Source organism: Parasteatoda tepidariorum, chromosome X2 (genome assembly GCF_043381705.1).
Source record: "Parasteatoda tepidariorum isolate YZ-2023 chromosome X2, CAS_Ptep_4.0, whole genome shotgun sequence".
In the NCBI taxonomy this organism is placed as follows: Eukaryota; Metazoa; Arthropoda; class Arachnida; order Araneae; family Theridiidae; genus Parasteatoda; species Parasteatoda tepidariorum.
This window is the reverse complement of record NC_092215.1, coordinates 34,043,069-34,063,454: the sequence shown is the minus strand read 5'-3', so window position 1 is coordinate 34,063,454 and position 20,386 is coordinate 34,043,069. Positions and strand designations below refer to the sequence as shown.

General features: G+C 29.2%; 1 protein-coding gene across 2 annotated transcripts in view; it reads right to left on the bottom strand.

Annotated features, from left to right (window-relative positions):
- Positions 1–12,819: 12,819 nt before the first annotated feature.
- LOC107450205 (nuclear receptor subfamily 1 group D member 2) overlaps positions 12,820–20,386 on the bottom strand; it is a 67,441-nt gene continuing 59,874 nt past the window's right edge. For both annotated transcript variants that reach the window (XM_016065950.3, XM_016065951.3), the window contains one exon: positions 12,820–14,723. In XM_016065950.3, coding sequence (XP_015921436.1) covers positions 13,942–14,723 — 782 coding nt within the window. In that variant the 3' untranslated portion in view covers positions 12,820–13,941. The remainder of the gene's footprint in view (positions 14,724–20,386) is intronic.

The window sequence follows — 20,386 nt, the reverse complement described above, 5'->3', positions numbered from 1 at the left end:
ATGTTATTATTATTGTTAATATGTATATTATTTTGTTAATATGTATATTATTTTGTTAATATGTATATTATTTTGTTAATATGTATAAAAAAAATTATTATTTTGAATGTATTTTATTTTGAAAATAAAATTCAAGAAATAATGAGGGTCATATTTTATTTTTTGACATTGTGAACAAAAATCTTCCATGCAATCGATCAAATCTATATTTCATTACAAATAGGTAAACTACGAAATTGCTAAAAACTGGATTTTAATACCAGTTTAATATATAACTTGTCAATTTTCCGTCTCTAATTTTATCGTTGATATTAAAAAAATTGATTACCAATCCACATAGGCAAAAATTACCGTACATTTTGGCTCTCCCATAGAGCCAAAAAGCATGGTTAATGTTGCTATACTCTGGCAATTTCAACCGTGCTTTTTTTCTCAGTGTACGTATAAACGAAAGCCATGGAAACCCTTAACAAATAGCTCAGACGTAATTACACTAAAACCCATGATTCGTCAATGATTTTATCTATACATTGTCAAAAAAAACGAATGATTCAACACCAAACCATAATATCGGTTTAAACCATATTATTGTACAACTTTTAAGAAATTTTTTATTGAACTATCTTTTAAACGACAGCATTGTGTAAGTAATATATAGATCACTTTATGATCCATAATAAATTGAGTAAATTATTCGAAAATGTACTTATTTTGCAAATTTACAAAAAGACTAACTGGTTAAAAAAATTTTATATATAGTTTTTAAATTTTTAATAGACAAACTAAAAATCTTAAATTTTTTTTAATGATTTTAAAAACTTATGTGAAAACGTTTAATTGAACCGTGATGACACAGGTAGCTCGCTCACCGTCCAATGAGGTGTCTCAGGTTCAAATTTCAGAAGTGACTGGTTGATAAGAATTCTGCTCTTGGCTCACACTGACCACAGTGCTTACATAAAAATAGCCTCAATGGTAGACGTATCATGGGTTAGAATACCCTTGCCATCAGACTGACCGTGGGAGGTTTTCCTGGTTCTCTCCTGGTAAGACAAATGTGGGTTAGTTCCAACAAAAAGTCCTCCACCAAGGCTAGTTTGTCCCAATGAGGAGTTCCATCTAGGAGGATCCAATCTAGGAGCTCCATTTTATCTTAGAACAGTCGTTGAACAACAGATCCAATTTCGGGTTTACGATTACTATGTTACCAATACCAAGTACTCACGATTACTATGTTACGATTGCGATGTTCAACTCCGTAGTCTTGAAATTTTGAACCTAATCCAGAAGAAAAGGGAACTCCATGATCAATTATTGGGTGAAATTTGCTTCGTGGAAGACTTCTTGATGGAACTAACCCGCATTTGTGTTACATAGATAGGAAAACCACGAGAACCTCCGACGGTTATCCTGAAGGCAAGGGACTCTAACCCATGATCCGTCTACCACTGAGGATATTTTACGTCAGCACAGGTCGTTGCGAGCCGGGGGCGGAATTCGCATCGACCTGCCATCGCAGGGATTCAAACCCGGTTCACCTCAATGAATGGTGAATGCTCTATCTCCTGAGCCACTACGGTTCCCAGGAATTCCATTAGGTTGTGGGTTTGATTCAAAATTACAAAGATACGGAGTTGAACAGTGATAGTCGTTAACTCAAACTCGAGTCAGATGTTTACCGCCGGTTATAAAATAAAATTTTTTATTGCGTTTATTATCTTATTTATTATACAGAATTGAAATTTTATTTTACATCTTAAGTGTGTGTCTCTACTATAAATAAATAAATAAATAAATATGTTTTAATTTTCATGGTGATAAAGATCAACTTATTCCATAGTAGTTGAGCAGCAAATGTGTATGGTGCAATTTACTTCAAAATTTTTAGGATTTATTTTTAAGAGTTGAAAATTAAAATTTCATATTTTTATCATAGCATAAGTCTTTCACTTATCAAAAAATTACTTGAAAACACGCTTACTGAATCAACTACATTGCTGTAGTTTCAATTAAATGTAGAGGTACAAACTTTTTAAAAACTCGCTATGGCTGTCGTATTTTTATTATGTGCAAAACATTTTATTTAATGCAAGATAATTGCTCTTTCAAATCTAGAATAATGATATCTAAATGTTTGTTTTGATTCCTGTTTGATCTGAAATATTATGAACAATTGGGAGGAAAATGAACAAAATTGTATCATGACAACGTTAACGTTGGGATAATAAAAAGTCGTAAAATTTTCCTTAAGAACTGCCATGTGTTATTATATACGCTGTCAAAATCTTATAAATATAAAGTGTCTTTTGTTGGAATGAATTAAAATTGAACGACTCTTATGTTCCGAGTAAACACAGTCACGTGATATCGGAGGTAATGCGGTAGAACGTTTCACCTTTAATTTATCTGTTGAAAGTTTCAACTTTATTACTTAAAATAGTTCGAATGAATGAAATTAAAAGACAATATTTTATGATTTGAACTTACATATCTTTTTACGAGACACCAGTAAATTCAGAACCTGAGAAATTTTTAAACATGCTAAAACATGTCGTTCAAATTCTCTGCAGTCTACTCTATTTTGTTAGTAAATTTGATCATATTATCTAACGGATTGTTTTGATTCAATGTTGAACAAGTTTTTCTGAAAGTGTATGATCATTCTTTTTATTTTTATTTTGAAATTGCTGGGAATATAAATGATAAATATCACTAAAAATGCCGCCAAATCTATATTATCAGATCGATTATTTTGATTTAACGTTGAACAAGTTTTTCTCAGAGTGCATGATCATTCTTGTTATTTTGATTTTGAAATTACTGGGGATAGGATGTCAATGCTTTCCAGACAAGCTAGTCACAATAATTTATCAAAAGCTAATAAACGATGACATGATCTAAATTTTGTCAGCTTGACATATCTATTTCAATGGTGCTAAATATAAAAATGCAAATATCATTGTTATTTTCAGAAAAGTAACCATAGCAATAATAAAATGTTGATTGAAACAACCTAAAGTATATCATCATGACTCAATTTAATTTGTTTGAGTTAAATATAAAACTCTATATATCATTGGTATTTTCAGAAAAGTAGCCATACCTGTAAAATTTGAAAAATTTGTTGATTATTGATATAATCTAATCTGGCGGTTTTAAATATAAAACTGTAAATATCATATTCCAGAAAAGCAACTATAGCAATAAAATTTTGCTGATTGACTCGATCTGATTTGGCAATGTTAAGTATAAAACTGTAATTAGCATTGCTATTTTCAGAAAAACAACCATAGCCACAAAAATTTCTGTAAAAATAATAAAAATGCAAATATTATTGTCATTTTCAGATAAACAACCACAGCAGTAAAATTTTTTTCATTGAATCGACCTAAATTTTGTCAGTAGGACACGATCAAATTTGACGGAGTTAAATAAAAAACTGTATATATCATTGGTATTGTCAGAAAAAAACTTATATAAAAAATTTGAAAAAAACTGTTGATTGATATGATCTAATCTGGCTGTTTTAGATGTAAAATTGTAAATATCTTTGGTATTCCAGAAATGCTACCTTAGCACTAAAATTTTGCTGATTGACTCGATCTAATTTGACGATGTTAAGTATAAAACTGTTATTATCATTGTTATTTTCAGAAAAGCAACCATAGCAATAAAAATTTGTTGATTGAATCGACCCAAATGTTTTCAGTACAGTACGATCGAATTTGATGGACCTATATATAAAATTATATATCATTGATTTTTGCAGAAAAGTAAATAATTTGAAGTGAATAATTTGAAAATACGAAATTTGAAAAAAAATGGTTGATTTATACGATCTAATCATTTGTATTCTGGAAAAAGATTTTGCTGATTGACTCGATCAAATTTGACGATGTTACGTATAAAACTGTAATTAGCAACTGCATTTTCAAGAAAGCAACCATAACAATAAATTATCTCTAGAATGCATCGATAAATTCTTTGCTGATATAATCACTTGAATATTATGAAAGTGACAAGGAGCTTTTGAAAAAATAATCCCATTTAAGGTGAATAAACTTCATAAACAAGCCAATTTATCGGAACAACTAGGTTATCAAAGTATCAAATCAAGAATTAAAAGACATGATTCATTCAAAAAAGGAACGTTTGCTTTCTGTTATCAATACGGATATTTTATAACTGTTCTATTCTAACATCGCTACTTCGACGAATTTAAATATTGGCAAAAGCAAGAAAGCATTCTTTTCCCACAGATATGCAAATTTCGACAATGCATGTTCATTCAATTTTCTTTGCAGTTTTATGCGACAACTGCAAGCTTTAAATTTCAATGATGCATGTTCATTCATTATTTTTATATGAACTTGCAACTTTGAACGAACATGCTTTGATATTTTGAAGTATACCAGTTCCTTGAAATATTCCATTTCTTATAACGTCTATTATAGCATCGCTACTTCAAATTTAAATACTAATAAAAGTAGAAAAATATTCTTTTCCCACCGAGTTGCAAATTTCAATTATGCATGTTCATTTAATTTCCTTTGCATGTTTATGTGACTACCAGTTCTTCGAAATATTCCCTTTTTTATAACGTCAGTACTAGTATCGCTACTTCGATGAATTTAAATGTAGGCAAAAGTAGAAAAACATTTATTTTCCCTCGAAGTTGCAATTTCAACGATGCATGTTCATTTTATTTTCTTAGCACTTTTGTATGACAACCGCAAATTGTAAATTCCAATGATGTTTGTTCATTCAATTATTTTTTGAACTGAACATGCTTTGATATTTTGAAGTTACAAATTTTAATTATACATGTTCATTCAATTTTCTGTGCACTCTTATGTTACTGCCGGTTCTTTGAAATATTCCATTTCTTATAACGTCTATTCTAGCATCGCTACTTCAAATTTAAATACAGGTGAAAGTAGGAAAACACTCTTTTCCCGCAGAGTTGCAAATTTCAATTGTGCATGTGCTGTCAATTTTCTTTGCACATTTGTTTGACTACCAGTTCTTTGAAATATTCCATTTCTTATAACGTCTATTCTAGCATCGCTACTTCAAATTTAAATACTGGTGAAAGTAGGAAAACACTCTTTTCCCACGGAGTTGCAAATTTCAATTGAGCATTTCATTCAATTTTCTTTGCACTTTTATGTGACTACCAGTTCTTTGAAATATTCCATTTCTTATAACGTCTGCTCTAGTATCGCTACTTCGATGAATTTAAATGTAGGCAAAAGTAGAAAAACATTTATTTTCGCTCAAAGTTGCAATTTCAATGATGCATTTTATATGACAACCGCAAATTGTTAATTTCAATGATGCTTGTTCATTCAATTATTCTTTGAAATGAACATGCTTTGATATTTTGAAGTTGCAAATTTCAATGATGCATGTTTATTCAATTTTCTTTGCACTATCGGTTCTTTGAAATATTCCATTTCTTATAACGTCTATTCTAGCATCGCTACTTTAAATTTAAATATTGGCAAAAGTAGGAAAACATTCTTTTCCCACGGAGTTTCAAATTTCAATTATGCATGTTCATTCAATTTTCTGTGCACTTTTATGTGACTACCGGTTCTTTGAAATATTCCACCCTCCGACCTTGGAAAATTGGGGTTAGAGTTCGTTTAATCAAGAGCAAGTCTCTGTTGATGCTAAGGAACTAGATGTTCGAAATTCCGTCTTTAGTCATTTGGTTCTACTCAACAAGTGCCCCATCCCTTTGATGAATATTCATAAAGTGAGTAACCTTTTGTAGACTTAGGCGGCAAGTCTATGCATCTAGTTTGAGATTTATATGGTATAGGGCAGGACCTTTTATACTTTAATCGTGGGCAAGTGTAACAAGAGGCATTAAAAGACAAACCAATTGTCGTTAAAAGTGATGGGTGTTCCAAGAACAAAAACTGGCGAGGAGTTAGAGTTCGATTTCAGGTCAGGTATTGTTTACATTAAGTTGAAAGTGAAGTGGTAATTTTTTCTTCTTCTTCAAGCAATTAAGAGACTCCTCTTCGATTATTGTTCGAAAAAGAACACTAGACTAGAATTATATTTCCATACTTTGATTCTAATAAGTCTAAGTTGAATTTTGTACTTCAAGATATTTGGGTTTGTTGGTATATTCTTATCTACGCAAATGTTTTTCGGAAAATATATTAAAAAAGTTCCATAGTTTAATGAGTTTTGTAATGAATCCAGTTATATTTATAAGATAAAATAAAATTGAAAACATTCGAAGTTTAATGAGAAATAAAACCCTCAAAATCCCTTTTATAAAAGTCGCAGTATTTCAAAAAGAAATTGGGAAATTTAGTGTTAAAATCAAAAGCACTTTACAAATTTGAGATTCGATATGTGTCATAACATTATAAGTTGTATTTTTTCTAATGCATTAATATTCAAAAAGGGTAGGGTATACCTTGTGCTATGTGGACTAAAGCAACAAAACAACGTGAATAAAGCATAAATGAAAGTACAGAAATGGACATACTAGGATTCAGGTTCTACAAACAAGAAACTTCCACAGTGTCTAAACACCAAATGATAGTTGAGAAGTTCAAAGACAAACGCGTGCAATGTGGTTTAAACAATAGGGGCAGAGGAACAAATTTTCAACAAGATAAAAAAAAGGGATGTAAGAAACAGGTGTAGGGGGACTTACCAGGAACCCCAGGGTGCAAAGGAATAAATTAGAATAGACTTCTAAACATTGAGAAAAGGTGGGATACTAGAAAGATCATTAACTAAATATATTAGAATTTTTTGAAAAATGGAATGACTTCCAAACATCAAGTTCAGTTGTTGAAGAACAGTGTTAAATGATTTTAGCAGAAGAAAGAATGAACCTGTGATTAGAATTCTAACTATGAAAAGCAATTGAAGATCGGTTAATGTCCTCCCTATATTTAATGAAACTTATTAGTACCTACAATATTGATACCCATATTTAATGAATCTAGAGCCTTTTAGATTCTATAATTTCTCGCTCCTGAAATAACGATTATAAACGCCATTTTACAGCTTGATACATTTAATGACTAAAAAAATCAATCATAATTATTAGTGTAACAGGATATATGTAATTAAATACTGTTCAACTTCTTGTTTCTCTGCACAGAAGCACATAAAACCATTTGGATCCATGTTAATCAATGAAGAAACTATGCTTGTTGGGGAAAATTTTGCATAAATTTACCCAAATACCGAATCAGTTAAAGGTGTGTTTTACGTTTTAAACTATATTTGTTGTATCTTGTTTATTTAAATAAAATAGCTTAACCTATTAATTGCTGGTTGCATTTCCACTTGGAAAACCTTTTTGTCTCTACACATCATTTAATGGAGAAATTGCAATGAGAGAAAAAAACCTATTGTCAAAACTGCAAGAACATGGTAAACTTTATCGTGTTTCTGGCTGTATGGAAAACACCAAAAAGCTCGGTAATGTTTACCACAGCTCTTTGGTAATGATTTTGGTAAAATTAACAATGAAATATAATTTTATAATAATTTTGAAATACAAGCTTATCGTTATTACATTGTATAAAGACTCAGTATAGGAAAAAAGCAAGTAGAAATGGGATAAAAAATGACAGCGTAGATTTAAGATAGAATCGTTGAGTAACGGAAGCGACAAAAAGTGATAACTCAAAATCGAAATTTGTGTGTCGTAATAACGTATTAAAAACAACTGATTTTTGAAAACAACGTGAAATGGGCTGAAGAAGGATAGATGACAACTGAAAAACTATCATCCAATGACTTTAAGTTACAATGGAATTGTCATGAATCAGGCTCTTCAAAAATCATAACTCAAATTAGAACGTCGTAATCAAACCATATTCAACACATCGGAATTTGAAAAAAACACGTGATAACAGTCTAAAAATCCTAAATTAGTGCGAATCGAACACTTCAAAAAAGTGATAGCTCAAATTCGGATGTCGTAACTTCTGATCTGAACCCCCCCCCCCCGATATACTCAGAGCGTGTAACGTTTCACTTGTAAATTCCCATGAGCTGCATAGCTTAGCCAGGAGAGTTGAATCACATGGAAATAAAGGCATTTCAAAAGTTATGATGTCTGGATTTAATTTTTTAGGCCTCAAATTTAAATTCTTTGTTGTAAGTGACGACTAATGACCGCTTATTTCGAACCTTGCTTCCCAGCCGCAGTAACTTAAGTGAAAGAACGTTCGCATCCCACTGAGGCGACTCAGGTTCGAATACCAGCAGTGGCTGACTGTCATGAATCCTGCGATCGACGAGCACCGACCACAGTGCTGGCATAAAATATCCTCAGTGGTAGATCATGGGTTAGAATCTCTGTACGGTTGTTCTAACCATAGGAGGTTTTCGTAGTTGTCCTCTCCATGCAAAGCAAAGCAAAGATCAGTTTCATTAAAAAGTCCCCCAGGAAGGATTATTTTAGTTTATAATTTATTTAATTTGATTAATTTTAGTAAATACTTATCTTCAATCATTATAGAGTAATGAACTTAAAGTTTCGGTGTATTATAGACGACGCAGGCAATTGTAATGTTCCATTTTTTTCTCAAGTTTGTCTACCATATTAAGTTTGTGAACCACTAAATAAATACCTGGATGGTTCTATCATACCACTAAATTTTCATAGTTGTTGTGAACCCTAGTTATAAAATAAAATAAAAGGCCTGATTCCCAAACAAGCTTTTACCCATTTATCTGATCCTAGTAAAGCTTCAAACTCCCACTGTGGATCAATTCCCAGTGTCCTTACCACTGAGAATTTGCACTATTTTATTTCTCAAGTTTTTCTACTATATTAAGTTTTTGAACCACTAAATAAATACCTAGATGGTTCTATGGGACCACTATATTTTGATTGTTGATATGATCCCTAGTTAGGAAATAAAACAAAAAGCCTGATTTACAAGCAAGCTTTTACTCATCTATCTGACCCTGTTTACTTTTCAAACTCCCACTGAGAGTCAATTCCCAGTGTCTTAACCACTGAGCCATTGCACCAATAAATAGTTTGTAGTGTGTTTTAATTTAAAATAGAATCTGAAAGAACTGGGAGAAATAATAAAACCAAACAAAAAGAATCTATAATAAAATTCTTGTGTAAAATATTTATTAAATTTCCATTCCCAAATATACAGACTTCTCTGAACAATAGCAACAATAACAATTATATGTTACAAAATGATACATTTTTATAAAATGATCGCAATAACATGTTGAAAGACATCTTTCATGATATCCTCTATATTTGTTCAGAATTATCGTTTGACACTGTTCAAAAAGGCTTTCCGTCAGAAGGATTATTCAACGTGTTCAAAACAAATGTTTTAAACGTGATCTTTATAAGTAGAAATTAAATAGAAGTATACATTAAAAAAATGCCAAGTAGAATTTTTATGAAGAATGATGAATTAAAAAAAAATGAGATGAAGACATGGCGGAAATATTCTTAATACAAGAGCATAAATATTTGAGATTAAAAATTAGAAAAAAATGATGGAGTTTATAAAATATATTTTTTAATTCGAGTTAAAATAGTTATAAAACTATAACTTTTTAAGTAGCTAGTCCGCAGAATAAAAATAATAATAATACAATAAGTAAGTATATGATTATTCTAAATATTATTATCATTTAAGGCATTATGGCGCTTTGTAAAGTGACGTAACTTTATAAGCTCTTGAGATTGATTTTGAAAATCAAACTCTTCTTAAACACCGTAAAATTATCACATTTAATATTTATATGGCCTAATAAATTTTATGTTGGAATGTATTTTTTACACGATGCAATTGATTATGAATGCGTTAAGATATTTCAGCGGTAATGCCACTTAAGAAATTTTAAATTGAAAGGAATTAGAGTAATTGATCGAAAGGAATTATTAGAGTAATTGATTGAAAGGAATTATTAGAGTAATTGATTGAAAATAATTAGTAAAGTAATTGATTAGAGTAATTGATTGAAAGGAATTATTAGAGTAATTGATTGAACGGAGTTATTAGAGTAATTGATTGAAAGGAATTATTAGAGTAAATGATTATTAGAGTGATTGATTGATTACAATTCCAATTGGTTTACGTTTCACAATAATTGTCATTCAAAAAATTTTAAAATGGTGATAAATTATACAATTATCTTTTTTAAATATGCTTTTTAGAATCATTTTCGAATAATTTTTGTTCTTTTTTGAAAACATGCACTTTTTACTCAACGTATTACGTTGAATAATTTCCTTCAGTTTTCAAAAATCTTCTAAATTTTTATTTTTAAAAAAATTTTATTCGTAATTTTTTAAATATGCTTATTAAAACATTCAAGTAATATTACTGAATTTGCATAAACAATTATCTCTATTTTTTGCTATTGTGGCATTACCTGTGGAATGCTTGGTAGCCTTGCTACGTGCTTATGAAAATATTATAATGAAAAATACTGTAGAAAATATGCTATTAACAATTAGCGTTCAAATGTTAACTTATGTTATGCATTTGAATAAAATGACATTCATGAAAAATGTTTGAATTATTTCAAATTTAAACAATTATTTACATATTTTTTTCAAATTTCATAATCAGACAAATAGAAACTGAATATGATAATCAAAATAAATAACTGGCCTATGAAAGCTGATAAAATGATTAATGGTTAACAGGAAGACAGTTTTGTACGGAATAATTTCTGAATAAATGAAAGGAACTACTAATGATATAGCGAAATCACTCCATTTTAGCTCAAGCAATGTTTATGTTGCATAAATATTTTTTATCGGTTACATTTAGCTATAAGAAGTTGAACAATATGGAGTTTAAATATTTATGAAGATTTAACAATAAACAATATATTTAACAAAAATGAAGTATAGAGGTTAAAACATAATAATTCGAAAGGTACATAACATTTTGCAACATTGTAAGAATACAACTATATAAAATATAATTTGATTGACAATAACAATTTTGATCTTTAAATCACATTCAGTTGTAAATGGACGACAAGATAAATTTTCAAAGTGTTTTAAATTTAATTTTAAAACGTTTTGATTTTAGTTTTTACTTGTGTAACAGTAATCCTTTTTGAATTTAGCCGTTCCATGAATATTTTGATTATGCTTTTAATTTAGAACGGAGCAATGCATTTGTTTAATAAAATTACAGTGATATATAGTTGACAATGATTTTTTTCTTTTATGTGTTTGAAATACTGCCTACACATATTTCCAAAACAAAAATTGCTTTAATTTGTGAATTCTCCTTCCTAATACGTGAATTACAGAACAGACGATAAAGTGCTTAGGTTATTATATATTTCGATGAATTATCATGAAATTAAAAAAAAGCAGGTGATGAAATTTAAAGAGGCAGGCGATACTATTAAATGCCTAGATGATTAATTCAAATCACGCGAAAAAGTTAAAATAAGCCAACAATAACGGTAAATTAATCATTCATAGGTTATGTCAATGATTAGGCATGAATAAACATTTGTTAAAATAAGCACACTCTTGGGCATATAATAAAGTTTAATTAAACTTTTATTAAAACTAAGGGAATCAGACGATAAAACTTAAAGAAGCAGACGATTCAATTTAAGAAAGCAGACGATATAATTTAATATTCAGAAAATTCCATTAAGTTCAAATAAGCCAATAATTACTTTCATTAAATTAAGAATGTGTTAAGTTAATTTAAGCATATAATTGAGCTACTTGGTATATTATAAGATTTGATTAAACACATGCTAAAATTAAGGGAAACAGAAGATTATGTTTAAGAAAGCAGATGATAAAATTGGGGGAAGAAACATAACTTATTTATTTAAATACGTGAACAATTCATTTTAAAAAATCAGACGATGAAGATCAAATAAGTCAATGATGGAGTTAAATTAATCATAAAACAGTGTTTTCCTACAAAACAAAATTTTAGTAGATATATCCGAGAATTTTTTTTTTGTCTAAGTTTTTTTTATCTTTAGACCATCCAATCATTCTTTCGAAACAAGTCATACAAAATCATGCCGAGTTTACGGATCAGAGAGAGGATAACTAACGAAACTTTTAAATTCACTTTTTATGATATATTATTGAGGGAATTATGTTCCTTTTATGTCGTAAGTCCGATACAAATTCAGTTCTCAACGACACCTTCTGATGATGGAAACAATGAAGATTGTTCCGTCGAACGAAAAAAGAACCGTGTCAGAACTTACACTTGTGGAAAAAATGGATTTTTAGAATGATGAGTCTAAGGTACATTCAGACCGTAGCCGCTAACCTATTGACATAGATAGATGGTTGGGAGAAAGTTATTAGCAAATCTTTAAAAGAAATGTTGGAAGACTTAAAGTGCTTGTTACTTTCACTTTTGATAATCACAAAACAATGGTTGGTCATGCTTATAAATTTATTTCGACCTCAAATGGGTTTTGACGTCGCGTTATTTTGTGAATGCAGTAAACAATAATTTTTACAAGCGGAATGGCACCTTTTGTTCGTTTTTTAATGCTCATATTAAATGGCTCAGATTTTTACTTTTCTATAACTTAGTTAATAATCGAGGAGCATTTTTGGTTTTTGATACAGAAGTAGAGAGTAAAATTACAAACATTTTGTATTAATGAAGTCAAATATTTACTGTTGTTTATTTAGAATGCATTAGCATTCGATGTTTTTTAGAAAAACAGACTTGAATAAAAAAAATATTTCCAGTAAAATAATGTGTAGTAAAAAATATTCTGAAATATTACGGGAAAAGTCTTGAAACAAAAAAGATTTTTTTTGAAGTTGCTCCAGTGAAAATTTTTTGGAAGATTGATTACCGCGCTCGTTGTTTATACTTACGACATTCATTTAAAATCTAATCAAGTTAATTTTTTGGCATAAAAATAGCTTTCGATGTTTTTAGGGTTTTCTTTCGTAATTAACATACATTTTAAGTAATTTACATACTTTTTAAGTATTTAAAGAAATTTATTCTTTTCCTTATTTTTTTCTTTATGAAATTTTATATTTCAAAAACTTATCATTGACAAAAGTTCTTTTTCAAGTACTAGTTACTAATTTAATTAACACGAAATGGTACTAATTTAATTAACATGAAATGGTACTAATTTAGTTAACATGACTAATTTTACCTGACACAATAATTTTTCGTTAGGAAGGAGAAACAAAAGTGAACCAAAAATGAATTAAACAAATCAACAAAAACACTAAAATACGGAGGTAGGTTTCACTTATAGTATCTATAATAATAATAATAATAAAACAAGTTTTCATATGGCATAAGTACGATGGTAGTTGATAAACAAAAATGTAACAAAGCATTATTTGCTTGGAACAAATATTTCATTATATTGGTATGCGTAATAGTAAACAAATGATTGTTTACATAGTAAGCATGCGAATATAATAAAAGTAAGTATGTGCTCCATTGTAAATATTGTTGAACACATTGTGTTCAACAGGTTACTGTACAAGGTGGGTTTTACATGCATAATACCACTTTATTACAAATAAGTCCTTTGCATATAGTTCATATATCTACAAAATTGTTCAGATTCAATCACAAACATTTTATGACTTAGTTAGGCACATCGCATTTTAAGATCACCTTATTTAGGTGATAAGATAACAGATAAGTTAGATGAAATCTAATCACATCAGAACTGGCCACGTGGATGGAGCTGGTAAAAAAAATCTCAGATAATTTTAATACTGTATCTGACAGACGAAGCTAATCGTCAAAGCCTGATGAAGTTTATGATTGTCCACACTTGACTGTAGCACCTCGCACGATGAAATGTAAAAAAAAAAAAAAAGTATTTTTTAAGAAGAATTACTTTAAAACACAACAATAACAACAACGTTTTAGAAACACAATGATAAAAATATCTTATCATTTAAGTAACAGAAATTTAACAAGATACAGCTCTTTTAGCAGTCAAATCTAAAGGAGTTTCGGCTCTGGTTGGGGCATTATCATTATCATCATTATCGTCCATGTTAATATACTCATCTTCATCATTACCATTCATACCATCTACAGTAGCATCGGAATTAGGTGTTTCTGGTTTTTTGACAGACAAATCTATCGGTGTGTCTTGTACAGGAACGTCTCTGAAACATTCTGTATTTATCAAAGGTCCATCTCTTGCTGTTGTTAGAGCTGGATTTGTCAAAATACTACTTGGCACACCTAGTAGTCTATGAGGAGGAGAGTAGTTCATCTCTGGACTAAACACTTTAGGCAAAGAGCTGAAGTTTTTAGCAAAGAAACTACTATTAGCTGAATGGAAGAAGAATTTGCTTGGATGAAGTGGAGACACCGGAGACAAGGGCAGGTGATGATGATGAAGAGCAACATTTTCTTTCCTCTCATAAGATGGACTGCTTGTGTCATAATACCCATTGGAATAACCGTTCGAAGAACTTTTTGAAGGGAAATAGTTATAAGAAACGGGACTTGTAGTTGTGTCCATAGTTCCTGGATCAGATGACGGTGATCCTCTGTTAGAGTGACCGTTGGTTGGTAGAGCAACATCACTAAACTCAGAGCGGAAATGGTGAACCATTTCTTTGGAATCATAGTGATTATTGGATAGTACTCCTTGATCAGATAACCTACTGGACATTTCTGCCTGGTCTTGAATGAGGCAATGAATCTTAAACCAATTTGATCGACGGCCATAACGTGATCCTGAAAAAAAATGAAATGAAACATATTTAATGAAAATAATTAGATTCTTATTAATTTGAATCGTTACAATTTTTAAAACTTTGAACTGTAATATTTTTATTTGATATGTTTCACTACTACCAATTGTATTTAGTTAAGGGAAAAAAAAGTTCGATACTAACTTAAACATTGTACGTATAAAAAATAATTATAAATTATTCAATTTTAAAACTTTGTTTACTAAAGCAATTCAAAAAAAACAATGAACACTGTATTTGAGTTAAGCTATCTAAAACCTCTTTTGGTAATTGTAGTACTTTTCACTGTATAAAAATCTTATCATCTCATCTTAATATGAGTAAGAATAAATGTTATGTGTCAATCTTCAAGTTTTGTACTTTAAGATGGGGAAAAAGTTATGTTTTCTTCCAGTATTTTTCAATAAAATTCACAAGACGAACATAAAATCCAAATTATTCCAAATTCTCTAAAACTCGGGCAGATTAGACTGTTGAAGATTAAATGTTTTAAGAATTAGTATCCTTAGTTAATTAAATGCATGAAAATCAAAATTTTATTTGAGTTATATAGTTGTTTCAAAAAATATAAATGTCAAAAATTTGGAGTCTTATACTCACAAATCCACTTAAAATAACATCTGTTTTCATCTTAAAATAATTATAATTAAATTATAAATCATATATATTATGCGAAAGATCGTGAAAAAACAACGGGGCACACCCGTTGCTAAGGGCTGAACACGATTTTGATGCTACATGTTAAAGTGTGGGTACTAATTATAATCTGAATCCGTTAAGCATTAAGGTCGAGTGTTTCACAGAAATTCTCTGCAATGACTCGTGAACATTTTCTCTTCCTTTTATTACAATTATTTCCGGAACAAAATGTGCCTTTATTTTTGTTCCAACAAAAGACAACTTTAAAAGAGGAAAGCATTTGGAGTATGGAAAAATAAACTTCAAAAAAAGTACGCCAACAGATCGTGACCTTTGAACCCACTGGTCTATGATAATGGATTTGTCTTCTTTTTCATTCCATGCTCTGCAAGTTAAATATAGCTCAAGACGTGTCATTAAACAATTATTCACGGTCATTTTAGCAGAATCAGAAGACCTAATTTTCTCTGGTGCTTATTTTTCAATTCCCTGTTTATACTATAGGTATCAAAATGCAACATTTTGGCAAAACAGAATAGAAAAGGTCATCAAAAACTACCCAAAGAGAACGCTCCTTAATTGTGTTGCTTTTCTTTTTGCTTCTATATATAGGAGCGAAAGAGTAAAAAGAAATTAAATATGAGCCTAGTTCCCACAAGAAAAGCAAAATGAATCTTATGGCCTCTAAGGAGGGGTTTTCATATGGGCAGAATAGTGTGGTTTACTTTCTGGGCATAAGCGAATACAAATTATATGAAGTTGAGTAATGATGTTTTACAATGGTGCGGATGTTTTTTTGTGATCGGAATCAGAGATGAAAAGTGGTTGATCGCTTTATTTTTCATTGAATAGATTTACTTTGATGGGATATTTCCCACTTGATGGAAATCAGTTATTTTTATTAATCTTAAGTTAAAAATTACTTATCAGATATTCGGAATCTCTAAATTTTCATTGGGTTCATACAAGCTTTCTTTTGGTTATTAATCTTCAAAAAACACTAATTTAAGAGATCTAAATGGTTTTGATTTTATCTAGGAAGTATAACATTTTTCAACTTTCTATAACTGATCTAAAATTTAACTTAAGATTCTAAATGTTTTATTGAAGCTTAACATATGTTCATATCTGAATCAAAATCTATGCACATTATCTGATATATTATATCTAACATATACACATCTAATATAATATCTAATATATCTATCAAAGGAATAGATATGAATTGGAAATAAAAAGTGGTTGATCGCTTTATTTTTCATTGAATAGAGTTTTTTGGTTGGAATATTTCATGTTTGATGGAAATCAAATATTTTTATTCATCTTGAGTTAAAAATTACTTATTAGATACTCAGAAACTCTAATTTTTATTGGGTTCATACAAATTTTCCTTTGGTTATTAATCTTTAAAAAAACACTAACTTAAGAGATCCAGATAGATTTTATTTTATTGAGGAAGTATAATTTTTTTCGTCTTCCTATAACTAATCTAAAACTTAACTTTGGATTCTAAATTTTTTATTGAATCTTAACATAAGTACTTATATTATTCAAGTTTAAAAATTTTTTTGAAACTAAGCAAAGAATTTTTATTATTTAACTTTAACAGAGCTAAAATTTTAAAAATACCAAAGATACCATAACGTCTTGCACACTCAATCAAACTCATAAAAACCATGTTAAGGGGTTGAAATTACATTTAATAAGCATTAAAATATGCTGTTTTTAAAATCCTACTATACTCCGTTGCAAGTTAAGAAAGGACCATTGTGGTATAGGATTTAAGTAATAATCCGCTACTGCATAGTTCCGTTTTATTTAGCTATCAAATTATATGATTATGCCTTTAAAACAGTAAAAAAGCTTTTAAAAGTTAAACTCGTCGGGCAGAAGTTTAATTCGGGGTATTTCTTATAAGCAAAAAGAAGGCCATGCTATATCGTTTCAAAAGTTGGCGATGTTGATATTCGTTCGAGCTGGGAGCTTAACATGCACTTCGCGTGCACTTAGATGCAAACAGACTTCCGCCATAGGGATAATTGCTTCTTTTTTTTTAAAATTGCAGCAGAGTATTGTTCAAAGAAATTGAAAAATAAATTGCACTTTTCAAATTAAAATAAACTTACTTTTTTTTGTTTTTTTTTATGAGAAAAAAATTTTTTTAAACAAAAAAAAATATTCAACAATATTCAAATGCTACTAGGAATTTATGTAGCATGCTAAACTCAAAGCAACTACCAAGTTTTAACTTAATAGATTTATTGGAAGTTCAGAAATCTTGCGTAAAAATTGCATTGAAGAAAACAGATTTAAAATAAAACTTTGAATAAATAACTTTATACAAAAGGTATCAGTTTGCAGATGATTTCAGTTTTAAGAAAAAGGTGAGTTATTTTCTGTTTTCAGAGAGAGCGTTTTAGCCTTTTTTGTTGTAACTTTGGAAGTTTTTTTTCTTCAAAAAATTGTAAATTATGTTTTTGTTATGAAAAATTCTCCAGATTCTTTAAGAATTTAATTGTTTTCAATACATATTTAACGATTTCCATCGTTTTTTTTTCATATCTAAAAAAATATTTTAATACCCTTTTTACCGGTTTTTCTAAAAATTTATGAATTATGAAAGCAATTTACTTCATAATTTAGCAAAAAATGATAACGTATGCACTAATAGGTTATAAAATTGCAATAATATTTTAGAAAAATAATATTATTGAAATTGAGAAAAAAAATAGGGTAAAAAATACCAGAATATGATAAATTTTACATTGTTTCTGGCTCTATGAGAACAGTAAGAATCACGGTAATTTTTACCGAAGCACTTTAATAATGATTTTGGTAAAATTAAAAATAAAATATGGTTTTAGTTGATAAATTTTATCTGCGTAACAAAAATGCTGACTGTTGTAAAAATAATTAAAATTAGATAAATTAGTAAAAATAACAAACTATGAAAATATTGTGATATATAGTGAGATACCGATTTTTTCTGAATATGTATCATGGCATAAAAAAGTTAATTTTTTTCTAGAGCAACGCTGTCTATTATTTCAGATCACTTTTTATGTTTAGGTAGATTGTTATTGTATAATTAAGCAGCACTACATAATATTTTAACTACACATTAATATTTATGTAACAAAAGTCATGACGATAATTGTTACTCAAAAGAAAATAACGCAACCTAAGGAAAAATTTCCCTCATTATATTGTCTATTACAGAGTTTCCCAAAGTGTGGTACGCGTACCTCTAGGGGAACGCGAACAGTTTAGCTGGGGTACGCGTTCTTATGCGAAATATCTTACAACAAACGAAAATTTCAAAAAATTTTATTAAAAAGCAAAGCTAGCCGGAAAATGTACGATTACGTATTTTTTTATTTTCTATTTTTTGCAGAGTTAACAGTTAATAATTAGTGGTGTCAACAGCCAGTTGTGATTATTAACTTTTGTGCAATTTTTTATATAAATAAATGCATTTACTTTTTTTATTAGCAGTACACAGCGTTACGAAAAATTTAGAAAGGGTACACAAAAGTCATAAGTTTGGGAAACACTGGTCTATTATTTCTTTGTTTATTGGTAATGCATAATTAAACTTTATTATGTATTATTTTGTAAATATACAGCTATAAACATTAACCAATGCAATAAAAATATATGATTATTACCACGTTCGAAATTCTTGCAAGAGACGCAAATTATAGACGAATAATCATCCCTTATTATATAGTACAATATAGCCATAAATTGTTGATATTGTAAAATTTAACTATATTTTATTTTAAGTTATAATTATGTAGCTATAAATTTACATTAATATAAAAAAACACGAAAATAATTGCCACTCACTAAATCATTGCGAGCAAGTAACACTAACGTTATCCCCCGCTTTTATATCAAAATGAATAAATAGTTTCCTAACAAATTGACTTCCTCGAATCATAGAGGCAATCACTGCCTCAAATCTGAATCAACTCGACCTTGGGTTTGTTGAAACCTACATTTCATCGCAACCCATTTAGTCCTTAAACACCCCATGCGGAGATAATACATTAGTAAGGCAATATTTCACGGAGAATAATATTAATAGTTGGCATAAAAATAAATAAATAAATGGGTAAAAGCAGACAGAATACGATTATTTTTTTATACAATCGATTAAATGAAGATGTTCATAATATCGATGAGATTCAAGTAAGATAATCATAAAGTGGTTAAAATGAACATGCGTGAGGTAATATGTAAGCTAGCGGCTCTATTATCTTTTTAAGTCACCTACGCTATAATTTAAAGAATCACGATTCAAAAGTAAGAAGGTACTATAGATGAGGAGAAAATTTAAACTCTTTCAAAGTTACGCATTCTATCTTTGTGTATTCACGATAAAGGTAAAAGGCAACGGGATCGTCTACATATTAAATTGCTAATAAAAAGCGATCAGATTAATTTTTTTTCATGATGTTAAGTGGTTTGATTCGCTTGATTGATTTAGAAATGAAACTCGTAAAACATGTGTGATGAGTAAGCGGTTTAAATCTTGTTCTTCAAAATAGCAGGTAATATCAAGGAAATGCAATTGAGTTTTAATGTTTTTTTTCAGTTAATGCTTTTGGTGAGAAAATGAAACCGTTAGTATTTAGAAGAAATAATAAATAAATAAAAAATAAGATATTTTTCTTTCATTTGAAGGGAATTGTATCGATCTTAACTTTATTCTGTTTTTTTTTCTTCTTTTTGTTAAAATATTTCTCATGTTTAAAAAATTAACCAAACCAGAAAAATACGGGCTGTCATTTTCTTAATTGGCTTTTAACGTATTAAAGGCCTTTTAATAATAGTTATAAACAAAATTTAAATGCTTGCTATTTTACAGCATTTTACAACAAAAGATCTTTACAATTTAAAATATATTTTTTTCTGCATTAATTAATCATAATTTTGAAAATGATAGAGAAATTCTTAATTTTAAAGCTGAAATACGGAATACATAACTGGAAAATAAGTAAA